The sequence below is a fragment of the Moschus berezovskii genome, chromosome 20 (assembly GCF_049115385.1).
Source record: "Moschus berezovskii isolate FMDL1 chromosome 20, NW_MosBer_1.0, whole genome shotgun sequence".
Lineage (NCBI taxonomy): Eukaryota > Metazoa > Chordata > Mammalia > Artiodactyla > Moschidae > Moschus > Moschus berezovskii.
Genome location: NC_142479.1, coordinates 34,846,710 through 34,863,388, shown reverse-complemented (window position 1 = coordinate 34,863,388; position 16,679 = coordinate 34,846,710). Strand labels below are relative to the sequence as shown.

At 51.1% G+C, this 16,679-nt stretch overlaps 1 protein-coding gene across 2 annotated transcripts; it reads left to right on the top strand.

The window, feature by feature from the left end:
- Positions 1–10,862: 10,862 nt before the first annotated feature.
- On the top strand, positions 10,863–16,679 carry TLCD2 (TLC domain containing 2). 2 transcript variants are annotated; one of them, XM_055403269.2, is made up of 4 exons: positions 10,863–11,054; positions 12,096–12,178; positions 12,402–12,484; positions 13,050–16,679. In XM_055403269.2, exons 1-4 carry the CDS (start codon positions 11,002–11,004, stop codon positions 13,500–13,502), a joined length of 672 nt encoding a protein of 223 aa, XP_055259244.1. In that variant the 5' UTR covers positions 10,863–11,001; the 3' UTR covers positions 13,503–16,679. The 2 variants fall into 2 exon arrangements, with proteins under 2 accessions (XP_055259244.1, XP_055259236.1); XM_055403261.2 differs by lacking the exon at positions 10,863–11,054 and adding an exon at positions 11,457–11,853.

Below are 16,679 nucleotides of genomic sequence, written 5' to 3'. Positions count from 1 at the left end.
CCAAAAGAAAGAGCTTTTAATTTTCCGAAATCTCAGCAGTAACATTCCATTTGGCCCTGGCAACACTCAGTGATTTAGGAAGGGCGGTTATTATTGTTACTATTTTACAGGTAAAAAACCAAGAACCTCCGAAGAGGCTTGTCCAAGTGGCAGCATGGAAACTCACCAAACTGGGGCACAGATCTGCTCTGGAGTCCTCCCCACTGACAGCTCTTTTAAGGCCTTTTTTTTTTTTAATAATAAAAATTCTGGGCAATCTTGGGGAGAGAAGTTGACCAGGCTGAAAAGCCAGGATGGAAATGTTCCCCCAAGACTTCCTGTTGAAGATCTGCCTCTGCTGTATGACAGAGCCTGCCTGCTGTTGTCAGAGCCCTGCAGATGCCACTGTGGCTGGGGGGAAGGTGCAGCATGGCAGGGAGCAGAAACCAGCGAGCTGGCGCCAGAACTACAGGACTCCTTCAAGAGGTCTCGGTTCCGACTCATTTGCAGGATTGACAGGCCATTGTCTTTAGCGAGACACCAGTATCTCTATTTTTCCAGTCCCACTCCTAGGAGGGTTTGCCTCATGTAGGAGTCTGGTGTGGAGGTGTGGGAGCTCCATAAAGGCACTTAAGAAAAAAATAAAGTCCTAATTAGAGAGGAGACAGGAATGGAGAAAAAAAATAAAGTCCTAATTAGAGAGGAGACAGAAATGGCTCCGGAGAAGGCAATGTCAAGCCACTCCAGTACTCTTGCCTAGAAAATTCCATGGATGGAGGAGCCTAGTAGGCTGCACTCAGTGGGGTCGCTAAGGGTCGGACACGACTGAGCGACTTCACTTTCACTTTTCACTTTCATGCATTGGAGAAGGAAATGGCAACCCACTCCAGTGTTCTTGCCTGGAGAAGCCCAGGGATGGGGGAGCCTGGTGGGTTGCTGTCTATGGGGTCGCACAGAGTCGGAGACAACTGAAGTGACTTAGCAGCAGCAGCAGCAGGAATGGCTCAGCCATAATTTGATTTCATCTGTATCCTTCTTGAAAAAGTCAGCTAGAACCGCTGATGTGCTTGGTCACATGACCTTGAGCGGTAATAACTTAACAGCCACCATTTACAGAGCACTAATCAGGAGCCAGGCATCTTGCTAAGCAGTTTGCATACTTTAAATTCTCACCACAACCCTTTTTAAGAGGATGGTTTTAGATCCCTTTTAGGATGAGGAAGCTGACTACTTTAAGTAATTTGCTTAGGTCCCATAGCTAGGAAGTGGTAGAACCAGGATTCAAATCTAGACCTGGCTCATTCTAAAACCAATGTTCTTTGTACTCCTTGACCAAGCACTATTTTGTTTTTAATTAAAAAAAATTTTTTTTTTTACCATGCCCTGTGGCATGTGGGATCTCAGTTCCCCTAACCAGGGATGGAACCTGTGCTCCCTGCAGTAGAAGCACAGAGAGTTAACCCTAGATCTCCAGGGAAGTCCCTTGTTTCGTTGTTTAAATTTTATTGGCGTATAGTTGACTTGCAGTGTTGTAGTTGACTAGCAGTGTTGTGTAGTTTCAAGTGTACAGTGAAGTGATTCAGTTATACATTCATTCTTTTTCAGATATTTTTCATAAAAGTTATTACAGAATCCTGAGTCGAGTTCCATGTGCTATATTGTAGGTCTCTGTTGGTTATCTGTTTTATATATAGTAGTGTGTGTGTGTTAATCCCAAACTCCTAATTTGTCCCTCCCCCACTGTTTTCCCTTTGGTAACCATTGTGCAGTATTGTTTTTTTTCACCTGGGAAATTACATGTTCTTGATAATCTTGTATCCCCAACATTGGTCTGAGTACCTAAGACCAGAGGAGGGTCTGGAGGTAGTGCCTGCTTCTTGTGTGCTGCGTGCTAAGTCACTTCAGTCGTGTCCAACTCTTAGAGACCCCATGGACTGTAGCCCTCCAGGCTCCTCTGTCCATGGGATTCTCCAGGCAAGAATACTGGTAGCCATTCCCTTTTCCAGGGGATTTTCCCAACCCAGGGATCAAACCCACATCTCTTATGACTCCTGCATTGGCAGGCGGGTTCTTTACCACTAGTGCACCTGAGCCTGCTTCTTAGCACCAACAAAATTTTGAAGTCTTCTTTGCTCTGGTTTCAGTTTACCTAGACTGAAGAGGTATTCCTTTTTCTTTCTGCAAGTTTGTGTGTGTCCTGCCCTCTAGTGGTTTTAGCTTGTAATGCACCAATGACCTTGAGTGTAACTAACCTTATCTCTTAAGAGTTCTTTCCATCCCTTATATTGAGATGTCTTTGCAATACTGGGCACTGATGTTCTAAAATTCTGAGGTAATGACACCTTCCCCAATTCAAACCCTAAGACCATGGTTTTTCAAACGTTATGATGTACTTTTTTTTTTTATGATGTACTTCTGATTGAGACCTCTGGAATCTGAATTTTTAACAAGCACTAGGTATTTCTGATGCAGGCAATCTGCAGGCCACATTTTGAAATACAGTTTCCTGTAATAACTCTGTTCCCAAATGCTCCCTGAATCCTAGCCCAAGCACCCTTGGGCTTTGGGGGATCTGGCACCAAGGCAGCGACTCTCCTTCACCAAACCCTATAGTGAGTTTCTCAGAGGTCATGGCTTGGATGGTCAGCCTGCAGCAGTCCCAACAGTCAGCCCATGCTGATGGAGCTTAGCTCTTGCCAATGTGGCAAGGAGAAAAGTGAAGGATGTGAATAGTGAAAAATGTTTAGTGCACCAACTTTGAGTCAGGTATTGTGGTAGGTGTTTTCAAGCATATTCCTTTTTAAAACCCTACAATAAGTCATGATTTTATTATTCATTCAATTTTGTAGATGAGGAAATTGCAGCTCAGAGATGTGAAGTATCTTCATCAAGCTTACAGGTGGTAAGAGTTGGAATTTGAATCCAAGTTTGTCTAACTCAGTGGTTCTAAATGGAGGGTGATTTTGGCCCCCAGGGGACATCTGGTCATGTCTGGAGACGATTTTGATTGTCATAAGTCGGGGGGGGGCGGGGTGTATGTGTGCTAAAGGCACCTAGTGAGCCAAGGATGCCAGTAAACAAGCTACTGTGTACAGGACAGCTCCCACAAGACATTATCCAGCCCAAAATGTCAATAGTGCTGTGATCAAAAACCCTGGACTCAAAGCCTGTTGCTTTTGCCCTACAGGGTAGCAGGATGGGGATATGGTAAGTTAGAACACAACAGGAAAGGGCCTATCCCAAGGGTCTTGGGTGAGAAGAAGGGAATAGGACTTCTGTGCTAAGCATAATGGTAAATGGGGGCAGCTGGTGAGATTTCTCTTTCTTCCAAGCTTGGCCAAGACCCTGCTCAGTTTCTCCTAACCTTGCCAAGTCAGTCCTGGGACGTCACACTAAGCTTGTCCTGGAGTGACCCCGACTCCCAGCTCAGGGCTGGGCAAAATATTTACCTGGGTCTTCCAGCACAGGACTTCCTAGCCAAAGCCCCTGGTTCCTGGGGCCTTTGTGCTCCACCTGCGGCCCCTGGGAGGTTCCACATGAGCACTTTTGGCAGGGCGGGGCGGGGGGGGGGGACGGGGAGGTGAAAATATAAAAAGTGGAGCAGTGTAAAAAATGTCTATGGAGTAATGGGCAGAGCCAGGAGATCTCTTTAGCAGGACCCTGTCTGGGGAGGAACGTGAGAGGGAGTAGTGGGGAGCAGGCCTGGGAAGCAGAGTTCTGACGCCGGGGAGGCTCCTTTCCACAGCCATTTCTATCCTCCAGGTTTGGTCCGTAGCTTCACAGGACCTTCCCCAGAACCCATTCCTAGAGCACCCACACACCCAGGCAGCCACCATTCTGGGCTTCCCCAATACTGGCCTCCCAACTAGACCAGGGGAGGGCGAGTCTGAGCTGACTGTGCCGACAGGAAATACCTCTCGTTCCTTGCTCAGAGCCTCTGAAGACCTAACCAGCAGACTGGGGGCGGGAGAGAAGAGGGAGGAAGGAGAAGGGGAGGGTGGGGAAGGGAGGAGATGGGGGAGGGTGGGGGAGGGAGGCAGTCTTGGAGTGAGAGAGGAGAGGAAAGAACGTACAAGCAGGTCCCCCATATTTGGGGTTTCATCTTCCTTTCCTCACCACCCATGGGGGCGGGGGGGAGGCGAGGGCGGAGAAGAAGGCGATAGAGGAGGGCAGAACTGGAGGAGGATGTGGTAACAGCTGATTCGTCCCCTGAGGTCACACTTTCCAACAATCAGCTGTTACCGGGGTGGCAGGCAGGAAGTTTCCTTAAAGGCACAATGTTCTGAACACAGGTTCGGCATTCTGGAGCTCGTAGGAGCCATAGCAATCCCTTGATGGGGACCGTCTTTCATACAGAAGGAACTACCTCACACTCTAAGCTGTTACCTTCACCCCCAGTTGGGAGCTTATGGAAACGTCATGGATCCCTCTCCACACGTCCCTTTTTAATGGTGGTGGAGAGATGGGAGTGATTGAGATGGGGTGGACCTCACACTTGACCCTTTAACGAAGCGGTTCTGCAGCTTTTGCCAAGTCATTGGGTTCTTTTCCGATTATTATTATTATTTTTTTGGCCCATGCCCCCGCCCCTCTATGCTCTGATTGGCCTCTGGGGAAGGAACAGCCTCCTCATTGGTCTCCACCTCTGAAATCTCTTCCCTAAGTAGGCCTGAGTCAGTGAAAAGCTGCTGGGGGGCGGGACAGAACGGGGGTATGGTGCTGAGGACGGGGTTGCTGGCCAGTTGCACGTTGGCCCGGCCCGTCCCCTAGTTTCTGACCACAAGTCTTCCTTCTACCCTCAGGTGAAGGCTGTGCTATAAATCTTTCGTTGGGAAGCTGCTGCTTGACAGGCTTTGTCTCTCTGTGACTGGGGCAAGACATCTTCTACCAGAAGTTTCCTCTGATTAGGAAGGCCCTCCAGGAGGAGGAGTGGATTACACCTCTCCAAGAGAAAGCTGAGGCCAGCCGAGGTGGGCAGTCCGCACTCCTCCAAAAGCCTCCAGGAGTCCTCATTTCAAAGGAAGAGTCTGTGTGCCCTGGGGCTGATTTCCACCTTCTGTTCTCACTCCTGCAGCCTCTCCTGCTCTTCCTGAGAGAAACATCGCCTCCCGCAAGAGGTCAGTGAATCCGTTTGGGGGCTGTCTAAAAGAACCACTCAACAGCTCCGAGAAAGAGGGACTGTAGCCCTTTAAGGAGTTCGCCGGGATGGATTCAGAGAAGAGTTTAAAAATGCCAACTCACAGAGCGCGCTGGATTCTGGGAACGTGGTGTCAGACCGAGAACTACATTGACCAGTATGCACCGCAAACACACACGCCTCGACTTCCTTCTGCTTTTTAAGACTCGGGTTTGACGTACCGCCCCTCTAAGCAAGTAGCCTAGACGCAGGGCTGAGCCACACCTTTATACCTATTGGCCAGCTCTCGAGTTGGTGGGCGTGGCTTAGCTCTACTCCACTCGGCAAAGGGGTGGCCTTCTTGCCAATCAGAGCTAAGATGGCCTGGGAGGCGGGACCAAGGCGAAGCACTGGCGCCCCCGAGTGGGTGTAGTCACGCTGCCCAGCAGTGGGAGGTGATTGGCCCTGGGCGGTGCAATCGCAGTTTGTGCGTCACGACGCCGCCAGCTGATCGGAGACTGGAGCCGGTGTGTGCTGGGCGCTGGGAAGAGACAGCGCCGCCGGCCGTGGGGATCGGACGCACTGATTTGCTCCCCTACCCTCAGCACCCCCTCACCCAGCACCAGGTGGGTGTGAGCTGGGGTCCCGGCAGCACAGGAGGAAACCGTGCTAACCGGGTAATGGGGGAAAGTAGGGTCCTGACGGCCACACCCTGCCCTTCCGGGGGAGGGGTGAGGGGGCGGCGGGGGTTGGGGCGTTCCGAGGGAGAGGGGCCTTGACTGGCTGGAGTAGTGTGTCAGGAGGTTTAAAGGAGTCTGGGACAGTAGTCGTTCGGAAGATTCTGCGGAGTAGCTGGGAGGAAGGCGAGGGGCCAGAGGGCTGGGGGCGGCTAACCTCGGCGCCCTCTGGTCTGAGGATACGGGAGCTGGCCTCCCAGCTTGAGGAGGATTTGGACGGGGCGGGTAGCGGGGAGGTGCTTTGCCTGTGCCGGCACTCACTGGGTCAGGGCCAGTTGAGCGCCCTGGCAGGGAAGGGGTCTCTGGGCGGGCCAGCCCCTCCTCTTGTTCCCTCCAGGGGATGTTATGTAAGGGGGGAGGGGAGAGGAGTAGGGGGCGGCGGTGCGGGGGCCTTATGCAACCCTAAGGTTAGGGTTTCACTGTGGGTTGGTGGAGGGAGCAGGCAGAAGGAGAGCCTGGAAACTCTAACCTTCCCCCCTCCCCAGCCTAACTGGCTGTCTTGGGCCGAGAGAAGGTCACCTCTGCACCTCCCCCCAGCCTGTCCGGTTGTGGGGCCCCTAGCCCAGGCCTGGCCCTGACCGCCTGGGAAGCCGGCTGGCTGGGTGGGGCGCCTGGGTTAGTCATCACTGGGCTCCCTCTCTCCCCACCTCTCGGCCAACTCTTGGCCCCTCCCCGTGGCCTCTGGCTGGGCTATTGCCCCCACCTCCCTCCGGCCCTAGTTCCAGCCTCCAACTCATTTGGCCTGTCATCCTGGCTGTCAGACTGAGCTAGGAGCTGTCAAGGTGCCAAAGGGTTGATGGAGCAGCTGGTCAGAGGGTCAGTGCCCTGGGCCCACCCCTCCTTGCAGCCAAGGGCACCTGCTTGGCACAGACTCTCAACAGCAGCTGAGTCCTATGGGCTGAACAGAGCCTGCTCAGGCAGATAGGAGTGGGAAGGAGTTTAACTGGTCACCTGGGAGAAGGAAGATGCCACAAAGTTCATGCCTCCCAAGAGGGTTCTGTAATTTGAAAACCTCCCACCCTAATCTCTCTTTACCCTCTGAGTATAGATATCTAAAGGCAAGACTGCCTTGGCCCCTCACACTGGCATGGACCATGCCCTTCGACAGTGTCAGCACAGACCCACCCTCCCAATCTCGCAGCCTTCAAGCCTGCCACGCCCCCAGCCCCCTCCCTGGGCCATGCTGCAGGGCCCGGCTTTTCCTGCTGATTCATGCGTTGGAACTGTGGGGGCGGGGCTTGGAACTTGGAACAAAGTTCAGACATGGAGGGGCCGGCAGACAGCCTGGAATTCATACCAGATGTACCCGGAATGCGCAAGCGGAATGCCTGGCATTTAAGAGTCCCGGGGAAGCTGCCCAACCACCCTGCCCTACCTCCCTTTGCTCCAGCCTCTGGTCCCCTTTCCTCTCCTCACAGTCCCAGGAACCTCTGCTGACCTGCTTCGAAACCCTAAACCTCCTCCCTTCCTTACTCGTCTCCAGATGTAGGCCCCCCAAAACTCTTCTTCCTGCTGAATTCCCTGAGACTGAGTCAGTTGCTCTGATCCCTCCCATTTCTGGACCTAAGGTACACCTTCTCACCTAATACCTGGGTAACTGGTGGAGAGTGTCCGTCCAGGCTCCCAGATCCTGCCCTCTCAGTGCTGAGGAGGCTGGAGGCAACCCTGTGGGTAGCCAAGGCAACATGGGGTGAGAGCACATCTAGGTTTCGACAGCCTTCAGTTCTGGAAAGAGGAGCAAGGAAATAGGTTCAGAGCTGCCTCTTGTACCTCACTGGAGGCTCAGGTCAGAGTCACAGAGCCCTTCATTAGAAGGTTGAACATCCACTGGAGCTGGACTTTGATGGCCAGTGGAACAGTGTCCCTGTGACATGGCCTTGCTCAGGTCTTTCCCATTTTCCTTTCCTTTCCCTTTTAGGAACCTGTGCCTCCCACATCCTCACCTGGCTGAGCCGCAGTAGTTCTTCAGTGGCAAGCTTTATGTCCTGACCCAGCTAAAGCTGCCAGTTGAAGAACTGTTGCCCTCTGCCCCTGGCTTCGAGGAGGAAGAGGAAGAAGAGGAGGAGGAGCTGCTTTCCCCCTCCTCTGGAAGGTGACAGAACTGGGGCTGGGAAGGTGTGAACAGCAAGAGCGATGATACTTTTTGGGGAAGGGAACCCTATTCAGTCGGAGAACCTTAGCCCAGATTGACCCAGAAAGAGAGAACGTTTCAGATCAGAGACCCTGGCTGAATTGAGGATTAGAGGGCTCTGAGTACCCAAGCTTAGTTGGTCTTTGTGGGAAGAAGTGGAGCAAAGAAAACCCTGCCTTCCCCTTTATGCAAATGTCTTTCCTGATCCTCCTTCCTTCCTTGCCCCTCATTACTTCCTACTGGCCTTTCCAAGTTCAGAAGTAAGTTTCTTCTTCAGGGAGAAGGTCATACTGAGTTGCCCATCTGAGTAGTCATCCCCCTGGTCTTACCTGTTCCCTGTATTTCCTTAGTCTGGCCCAGACTCTAAATTCAGGGATACTCACCTCCATGTGGGACCCTTAGGCCTCCTGTCTCGGTTTCTCCACCTGTGAAATGGGGAAATCACACAATTGAGCATGCATGAAGGAATCAGAAGCCCACTTGTGTGGACTCAGAGCCTGGGCTGTCCTCTGCTGTGAGTGGGAACAGAACAGCTTTTCACATAAGCTGTTGCCCTTCCCCCACCCCTAACCAGAACCCTGGGAGCTGGGGCTGGAGGTTGAGGGGAGGGACTAGGGTTAGACCAATGCCAGGAGCTGCTGGGAACTCAATCTTGTCATTGACTTCCCACCAAGCAAGGGTGGCTCAGGCTTCCCCTGCCTCCCAGAGTAGGACCACAGCCCTGATGGGGTTCCAGCTGCCACTGCTGACTTCCCCCTACTTACCCTTCAAGGATAGGATGTGAGATTCAGCTCAGGCCTGTGCAGGCAGGAAATTCTCCTCTCCAGCAACCAGAAGAAATGGGTTATGAGATGTGACCGCTTTAGGGGCATCAGGCAAAATAAAGCTGCCACTCCCAGCTCCTGATCTAATCTCACCCTTGGGCTCATGTTCTGGTGTGGTTCAGCCTTGGCCCAGTCTCCCTGCCTGAAGGTAATCAAGTTCAGGGGTTACTGGAAGCTGTTCTGTTTGGGGGCAGGAGTTGTGCGAGTAACTGGGTCCTGTTCTCCACTTTTGAGGAGCAGATTTAAGAGAGTAGCTCATTGAACTCACCCTTCTGCAGCCTAAGCTCAATGTGAATGGACTGCAATAGAGGAGGGTGGGTAGACTTGAGTCCACTCACAGGCTGCAACAAAGGTTGCTCTGTCCCTGGACATTGCTTCCGTCCTTTCTTCCCCTCCTCGCTTCACGGGCCACAGTGTCTTCATCCAGCCTTGGGTACATGGCTCTGCCATCCTCACCCATCATGGAGCAGAGATGAGGAAGAACAGCCTGAAAACACAGAGGCAGACAGAAGACCAGTGAAGGACCAGGCCTGGAGAGCACAGGGCTCTGTCTGGACATCCTGCAGAGGGGGGCCCGTAGAGGCCAGGAGCACCCCCAGGAGGAGGGAGGACAAGCCACCCTCCATCGAGGACAAGCTTCCAGCCGTCTACTCCATTCTCCGTTGCTCTCCAGTCTTTCTGCCCCCTCAGAGATGTGGGACCATGTGGGAGTGTCCTTGGCCTCATCCTCCTGCTTCCACCTCTCCTCACCATGTAATTTGTCTGTAAGCACCCTAGAGGAGCACGAGCCAGCTGTGAAAGGACATATGCAGAAAATTCATAAAAGAAATTCCCATAGATAAAACCATGGAAAAAGGTGTGCTTCGTTAGTAATTAAAGAAAGGCAGCTATAGCTGGAAGCATTTTTCCTGTAGCAAACTATAAGAGAAAAAAGACCCAGTTATTGACAAAGGAGTACTAAAATAACACTCTCATACGTTGCACACGGATATATAAATGGGTGGTCTTACTGATGTCAGTTTGGTAATGTGTGCTGAACATCCTAGAAGTTTCATGGCCTTTGATCTAGTAATTCTACATTTGGGAATGTATTCTAAGAATATAATTAAAGATTAGTTATAAGATGTTCATCCTAGCAATGCAGTAGGAAAAATTGAGAACCAACTGTCCGGTTGGGAATTCATTTCTTTTTCTGCTGTAATGAAAATTTGCAAGAGGTGGTTGCTTGAGTAAATTATTATGTATCCACCCAGATGGTGGAACACTGCGCAGCCATTAAAAGTCATGTAGGAGAGCATTTGACTGGAAAGAAAAATGCTCTCTGAATATTAAAAAGGTTGTAAAATGGTGTGTATTATGTGATCTCAATTTTGCTTTTTTAAATATGGGCGTATACTTATAAGACAGTTTTAAAAAGACTGCAACATACTCCAAATTGTTAATAATAGTGGTTATCTTTGGATGATGAAATAAAGTTGTTGTAATTTTCCTGTTTGGCTTTCTGTAGTTGCCAGATTTTCTACATTAATCATGTATGGCTTTCATATAATAAATAAGATTTAAAAGAAGCAGTGTAATTTTTAAACTTCTGGAGAGGTGGGTGTGGAAGAATGAAGGGGTCCCCCAGCCCCATTCATTTAATGGGGTTTTGGTGGAGGAGGGGAGTTGTGAGAACATTTGTGGGAGCACCTATTGCTTTATGAATTTTATTCTTTGGGAGTAGCTGGAATCCACTCCTTGTACAGGGAACAGCTATTGCTCTGACTTGGTGGCAGCCACCTAGAGGTGTAGAGTGGATGGAGTAAAATGGAAAACAGGGAAAACCTGTCACTCTTCAGGAGAGGAAAATCTCCCCGCCCACAAAGCTGAAAGCTTCTGCATAATCCTGACAGTCCCGCTTCTGAAAGCAAGATGGGGCTTTTTCCCTTTGACTCTTCCCCAATCTTGAGATGACCCTGTATGACCTCTCCTTGCCTCCTCAGATTGGCAGAGATACTCACTCCTCCCCTAATGGGTACCAAGCCCTGGTGGGTGGGGGCGGGGGTTGCTTTTCAAGACTGTGGGGCTGAATGGTTCCCTTCTTGATGATAAGGGTCCTCTGGAGAGGTTAGGGGAGGGGCCCTGGTGGGTCGCTCTTAGAGAAAGGCAGTTGTTCCCTATGAGAGGTACCGTGTCAAGGGGCAGGACTCCTGGAGTTTACATGGGGTGACTGAAATGTGTTCAAGGTCTGGAAACCTCGGGAAGGAAGGTGGCTGGAAGGAGGTGAGGTGAGGTGCCCGCCCCCCCCCCGCCCCCGCTCCACAACTGAGACCGGGGTGGGGCGGGGCAGAGCGATGGCGAGATTTGTGCCGGTAGGAGTGGGTTTGCCCTGGTCTCTAACCTCAGGGCTGCGTGGGTATGGTGGGCAGGAAGAACAGTAGGTGAGAGGTGAGAGCAGGTGAAGTAGGTGAGGGTTCATGTGGCTGGGCTTCTGAGAGTGTCAGGTGAGATTAATAAAACATTTCCGGATTTGCGGGGACGTGGGGACACAAGAGGGCTTGGGAAGACCCCTGTTGACATCCAGAAAGCTTCCCTAAGCTCCGTTTACGGGTCTGATCCCGGGAAGCCCCCTACCCTCCATCCCCCTTAAGGGCGACACCCGATCGATTGCTGTGGCTGAAGGGTTGGCGCCCCACGGCTTCTCCAATCACCGCCCAGCCAGGGATTGGGGGCGTGGACGAGACCTGGAAAAGTTAAAGCCGATTCCGAAGGCGGAGCGGGCGGGGGAACCTAGGGACCCAGCCTTGCCAGGAAGCTAGCTAGCAGTCCCTGCAGCAGGGTGTTGGATGCGTCGGGGCTGAGAGCCTGGGAGCCCCAGGGACCGATCCGGACCTAGCCCGCTCGCCAGGCCATGGCGCCCTCTGGGCTCCTAGTCACCGGCGCCTCCTTCGCCGCCTTCCGGGGGCTGCACTGGGGGCTGCAACTGCTGCCCACGCCGGGATCTGCCGCCCAGAACCGTTGGAAGTGGCGGAACATTTGTGTCTCCCTGGTGCACAGCCTGCTTACGGGGGCCGGGGCACTGCTCGGGTGCGGGGCTTAAGAGGTTTCGGAGGCACCGTGGCGAGGGCGAGGGCGAGGGAGGGGGGCGGTTGGCTGGGATTAAAAGACCCGGGGGCATCTTTAGAATCCATGCGAGATCTCGAAGTGTCTGAGGCTGGGGTGGAGTTGTGGATGAGTGGGTGGTGTCGATCCGTCGACAGCCGAAGAATGGATCCATGTCCACACAGACGCTGACCATGGCTCCCCGCCCCCCCCACCGTCTCCTCCAGGCTGTCGCTGTACCCTCAGATGGCCGCCGACCCGATTCATGGCCACCCTCCCTGGGCTCTGGTGCTGGTGGCTGTCTCTGTGGGTGAGTCTTCAGGGAAAGCTGGACCAGTTTGGGGCAGGGGACAAACTTCCAGAAGTCATTCCAGGTCTCTTTCCCTCTTCCATTTCTTGATGGAGTGAAATGTTTCTGGCAGCTTTACTGAGAGGAAACTAAAGAGCAGGGAAAGGAGCCGGTGGAGATTCTTCACCAGACTGGACACTGGCTTGGGGGAAGCCTAACACCAGCCTCCGCTCCTTGCCCACAGGTTATTTCCTGGCAGATGGAACTGACTTGTTGTGGAACCAGACCTTGGGCCAGGCGTGGGATCTTCTTTGTCACCATGTGGTGGTGAGACTTGGCAAGCAGCGAGACAGAGAAGGAGGCATGCCCAGCCTGGGGGTTCCTAGTTTCTCATCAGCCTTCTGTCCTATGACTTCCCCCAGAGTTTCCAACCCCTGCTGGCACTTGATCCTCCCAACCTTGGGCTGAACTGGGGGGAGGGGATTACTGCTGGCCACAGCTGAAGTCAGCACTGCCCAAGGAGACTGGATTCACACAGGTGTCCAGACTATCGCAGAAACATTGACTATGGAGCTTTAATAAGAAGGGGGAGTCCCAGTACTGGGAGTGGGGATGGGGTGTGAAAGCACAGGAATGCAAATAGTGGGGGGCAGACAGCCCAGCGCCAAAGCTGCTCCAATTCAATTCTATGGAAGGGTTGTTTCAAGGCCATTCAGGCGCCCAACATTAGGGGCGTAAACCTAAGGTTGGCTTTGTTGGGGGCTGTGTGGGAAGTGCCACAAAATGCTTGGGAACCCTTCTCAAGGACTGGGATGTTGGCACCTGATCGTGTTGGGACCTTATGGGTGGTAAGTCATGGAAGGTCCTCTGACCTCTGACCTCGGCTCCCCAGGTAGTGAGCTGCCTCAGCACTGCCGTTCTATCCGGCCACTACGTGGGCTTCTCTGTGGTGTCTCTGCTCCTGGAGCTCAACTCCACCTGCCTGCACCTGCGACAGCTGCTGCTGCTCTCCCGCCAGGCCCCATCCCTGGCTTTCCGCGTGACCAGCTGGGCCACCCTGGCCACCCTGGCCCTCTTCCGCCTGGTGCCGCTGGGATGGATGAGCCTGTGGCTGTTCCAGCAATGCCACCAGGTCCCTCTTGCTCTGGTCATCCTTGGTGGAACAGGACTGGCCACTGTGGGTGCCATGAGCATCAATTTGGGCGTCCACATTTTGGTCAGTGATATTTTGCGATCTCGGCCCTGCCCACCCATCCTTGGAAACAAGGAAACCAGGGGCACCAGAACAGATTGTGACGGTGAGTCCATCACCAGGGACGATTCCACTCTCAGCCTGAAAGACTGAGCCTCAGGCTCCTCCTCTGCCAGGCCTGGAGGAGGGAAGACCAATACCAGGAGCTGCTGGTCTTCAATGCCCTGCCCCAGGGAAGGCCTGGACGTGGTTTTCAGTATCTCAGTTCCCCTTCCAGTTAACTCCTGCATTCCCAGGATCTGAGAAATGCTAATTCATGGATGGGTGGGAACCTGGGCTGCTGTTCACTGAATCCCATCATCAGATCACTGCCCTTTTCAGCAAACTAGTTCCAGAGGTACAGCCTGTGCTACCAATAAGGGGTAGTGGGAGGCATGAAGCTGGATGAAACTGCCAGTGGGAACAGAGACTCTGCTTTAGCACAGGAACGGATGAAGAAAGTGCAAGTCCTTCTAGGATCAGAAAGAGATCTGGTCAGAAGGGGTGAAGATCAGGGAGAAGAGAGACCTCATCCATGACCAAATTATGGCAGAGGGAGGAGGGTAAACAGGTGCTAAGTGTGAGCCAGTAGGGATGGACATAACAGTTGCCAAGAGACAAGAAACTGGTGATGTTTCTGGTTCTCAAAACCATATTACTCTGTTTGTATTTCAACCTAGTCCGACTGTGTCCAGCATCCTCCTTTTACCTTTTTTTAGTGTCTTTGGACCTTTTCAAAGAAAATGCAGATTCTTAGAGATTCATTAGAGGAATGAGCACCTGGCTAGGTCTGTCTTCTCCATACTGTACTAAAGTCTAGAGCCATAGCAGGAACTCAACCACCCATCCTGGGTGCCCCATGTAGGGTCTTCCCAAGCTTGGGCTTTCATGGAAGAATGAGGTCAGAAGCAGAAGCAAATGAGGTGAGGCTTCCACTTGGATGCAGAAGCATTAAGGAATATCTGACTCTCTTCTGGGATTCATTTGCAAGCTCTCCTTTCTCCTCTGCTGCTTCTACTTCATTTTCTTTTTTTTTCTATTGCACAAGACACCTTTCGGCAGGCAGAATCCAGGTTGTATGAAGTGTAAGCAGATGAAGTTTGCAATTCCACTAAACAATGGAAAAGAAATAGATAACCCTTAATTATCCACAGAAAAGATACAGAAGACAAAAGCAAGAGAAAGATAAAAGCAAAAAGCTGAGCTAGAGAGAGACAAAGGGAATGAAAGAAACAAACATATGCAGATGGAAGGACAGACAGGAAAAGATTTGTTGCCTAGAAGAGACAGAGAGAGATGGAGGGCAGGACACAATCCTTGGCAGAAAGTTCAAGAAAGTCTGCTATAGATGCTGAGAAGAACCAAAATCACAGAACTGGTTAAATGGTCATAAAGAAAACAAGCAAAATAGAAATAAAGCCTGACGGGAAGGTACCCCAGTGGTGGAAGATACAGATAGTCTAGATGGTGAAATAAGGAGTGAGTGACAAGGAGGAACCACTAGATCCTGGGGAGACAGGTGGTAGTGGCTGATCGATTAGCTGAATGAGAGGAAAGAGGTGGCAATAGAGACCGGTGGGGGACTTCCCTGGTGGGCCAGTGGTGTTTAAAATTCTGCACTTCCAATCCTGGGGGCATGAGTTTGATCCCTGGTTGGAGAACAAAGATCCCGAATGCTGCATGGTGTGACCAAAAAAAGAGAGAGATGAAGATTAGTCAGGGAAGCTGAGAAGCAGAACAGAAGGAAGAGGAGGCAGTCAATGGAAAGATTCATTGACAGAAAAAGCATGCGATATGTTGAGTTGGAGACCGGCAGAAAGACAAAGCACAAACAGCTACAGGGCACAACACAGAGACAAGAACTGAGAGGCAGAGACTGGTAGGATGATGAGAAGTAAGAATAGGGAACGTGAAATGACACAGAAGGATAAGCAAAGGGACTGAAGAGACTCAGAAAAAAGGGGAAGTGGGGGCAGAACGATGAAATAAACATTCAAAGAAAAGAACTAGGAAAAAGAGGGGATGTATTGATAGAGGAAAAAACAGAGAGGGGACAGAGAGAGAGGGATTGTGAGATATCCCCATCAGAGAGTCATGAAAACCAAGGCGCAAAGGGGAAAAATGACAAATAGAGACAAGGAGAAACTGCAACAGCTGGAAGTAAGCGGAGGCAGAAAATAAGAGCAGAGGGTTTGAATGCAGTCAGACTAAAACCAAAGATGCAAAGGTGTAGAAATTGAGATAGATTTCTTTTTTTTTTTCTGGTCATGCCATTTGGCATGCGGGATCTTAGTTCCCTGACTAGGGATCAAGCCTGTGCCCTCTGCACTGAGAGAGTGGAGTCTTAACCATTGAACCACAAGGGAAGTCCCAAGACTTAATAAAGTAGTATCTTCAAAACTCAATTCTTATTTTAACCAAATGCCTTGATTAACAAAAACATTGTCTCGAGCTTTCAAAGAAAAATGTGACAAACAATGGGAGGAATCTGTTCCCAAACTATGTGTTGATGTCAATACTGAATCATTCCAATCCCTACACCTTTTCTTTAGTTGCTGTCATTAATTCACAGTTCAAGTGAGTTCCCCCTCGGGAAAACTTGGTAGTGTCTATGAAGGGTGGCCAAGATGGGGAGAGGAAAAACCATCATAGAGGGAAATATGAGGTGAAAAGTGGCTATTCCTATGGGTTGACTCTTAAAACACAGGATGTGATGGAGCTAACTGGGGGTGGGGGCAGGACATAAGTGGCCACCTGAAGAATTTGGGATCACACACTTTTTCATCACAGTGACCCAGTGAAACTTCAGGAGGGCAGGACTGGACTGTGATTATAATTGAGTAAGTGGAAATCTCGTCAACTGGTGTTATATATGTTGTGGACCAGATATAAACGATGTGAATCAAAGAGGCATAGTCAGTTGAGAGCCTAGAAAAGAGAAGCTAAAAAATGCAGAGGTTTGCAGATGCTAAATTTATTACAATGAGTTGGGTTGCCATGGTGGAGGTTGGCAGATGCTAAATTTGGTACAGTGAGTTGGGTTGCCATGGCGGTGCTCTGGTAGGCCTCACCATGGCCCAGTGAAGTGGTCCTCAAGACTGACTCCATACTTACCTGGAAGGGAAGATAACATAATCGCAAAGATTGACTCCATGCCCACTGAGCTACTGGCTGATAAATTCTTTGTCCTTTGGCATAGGGCAGAGGATTTCCTGGATGGGAAGCATTGATATTTTATGGTCTCAGAACACTATCCTAATCAAAAATTAATAAACTGCTATGTAAATAAGA

Bases quoted from the DNA above. Each gene is read 5' to 3' on its own strand.
- TLCD2 (XM_055403261.2), top strand. From the start codon at position 11,678: ATGGCGCCCTCTGGGCTCCTAGTCACCGGCGCCTCCTTCGCCGCCTTC. The intron at 11,854-12,095 runs GTGCGGGGCTTA...CGTCTCCTCCAG, and splicing joins GGGGCCGGGGCACTGCTCGG to GCTGTCGCTGTACCCTCAGA. The intron at 12,179-12,401 runs GTGAGTCTTCAG...CCTTGCCCACAG, and splicing joins GCTGGTGGCTGTCTCTGTGG to GTTATTTCCTGGCAGATGGA.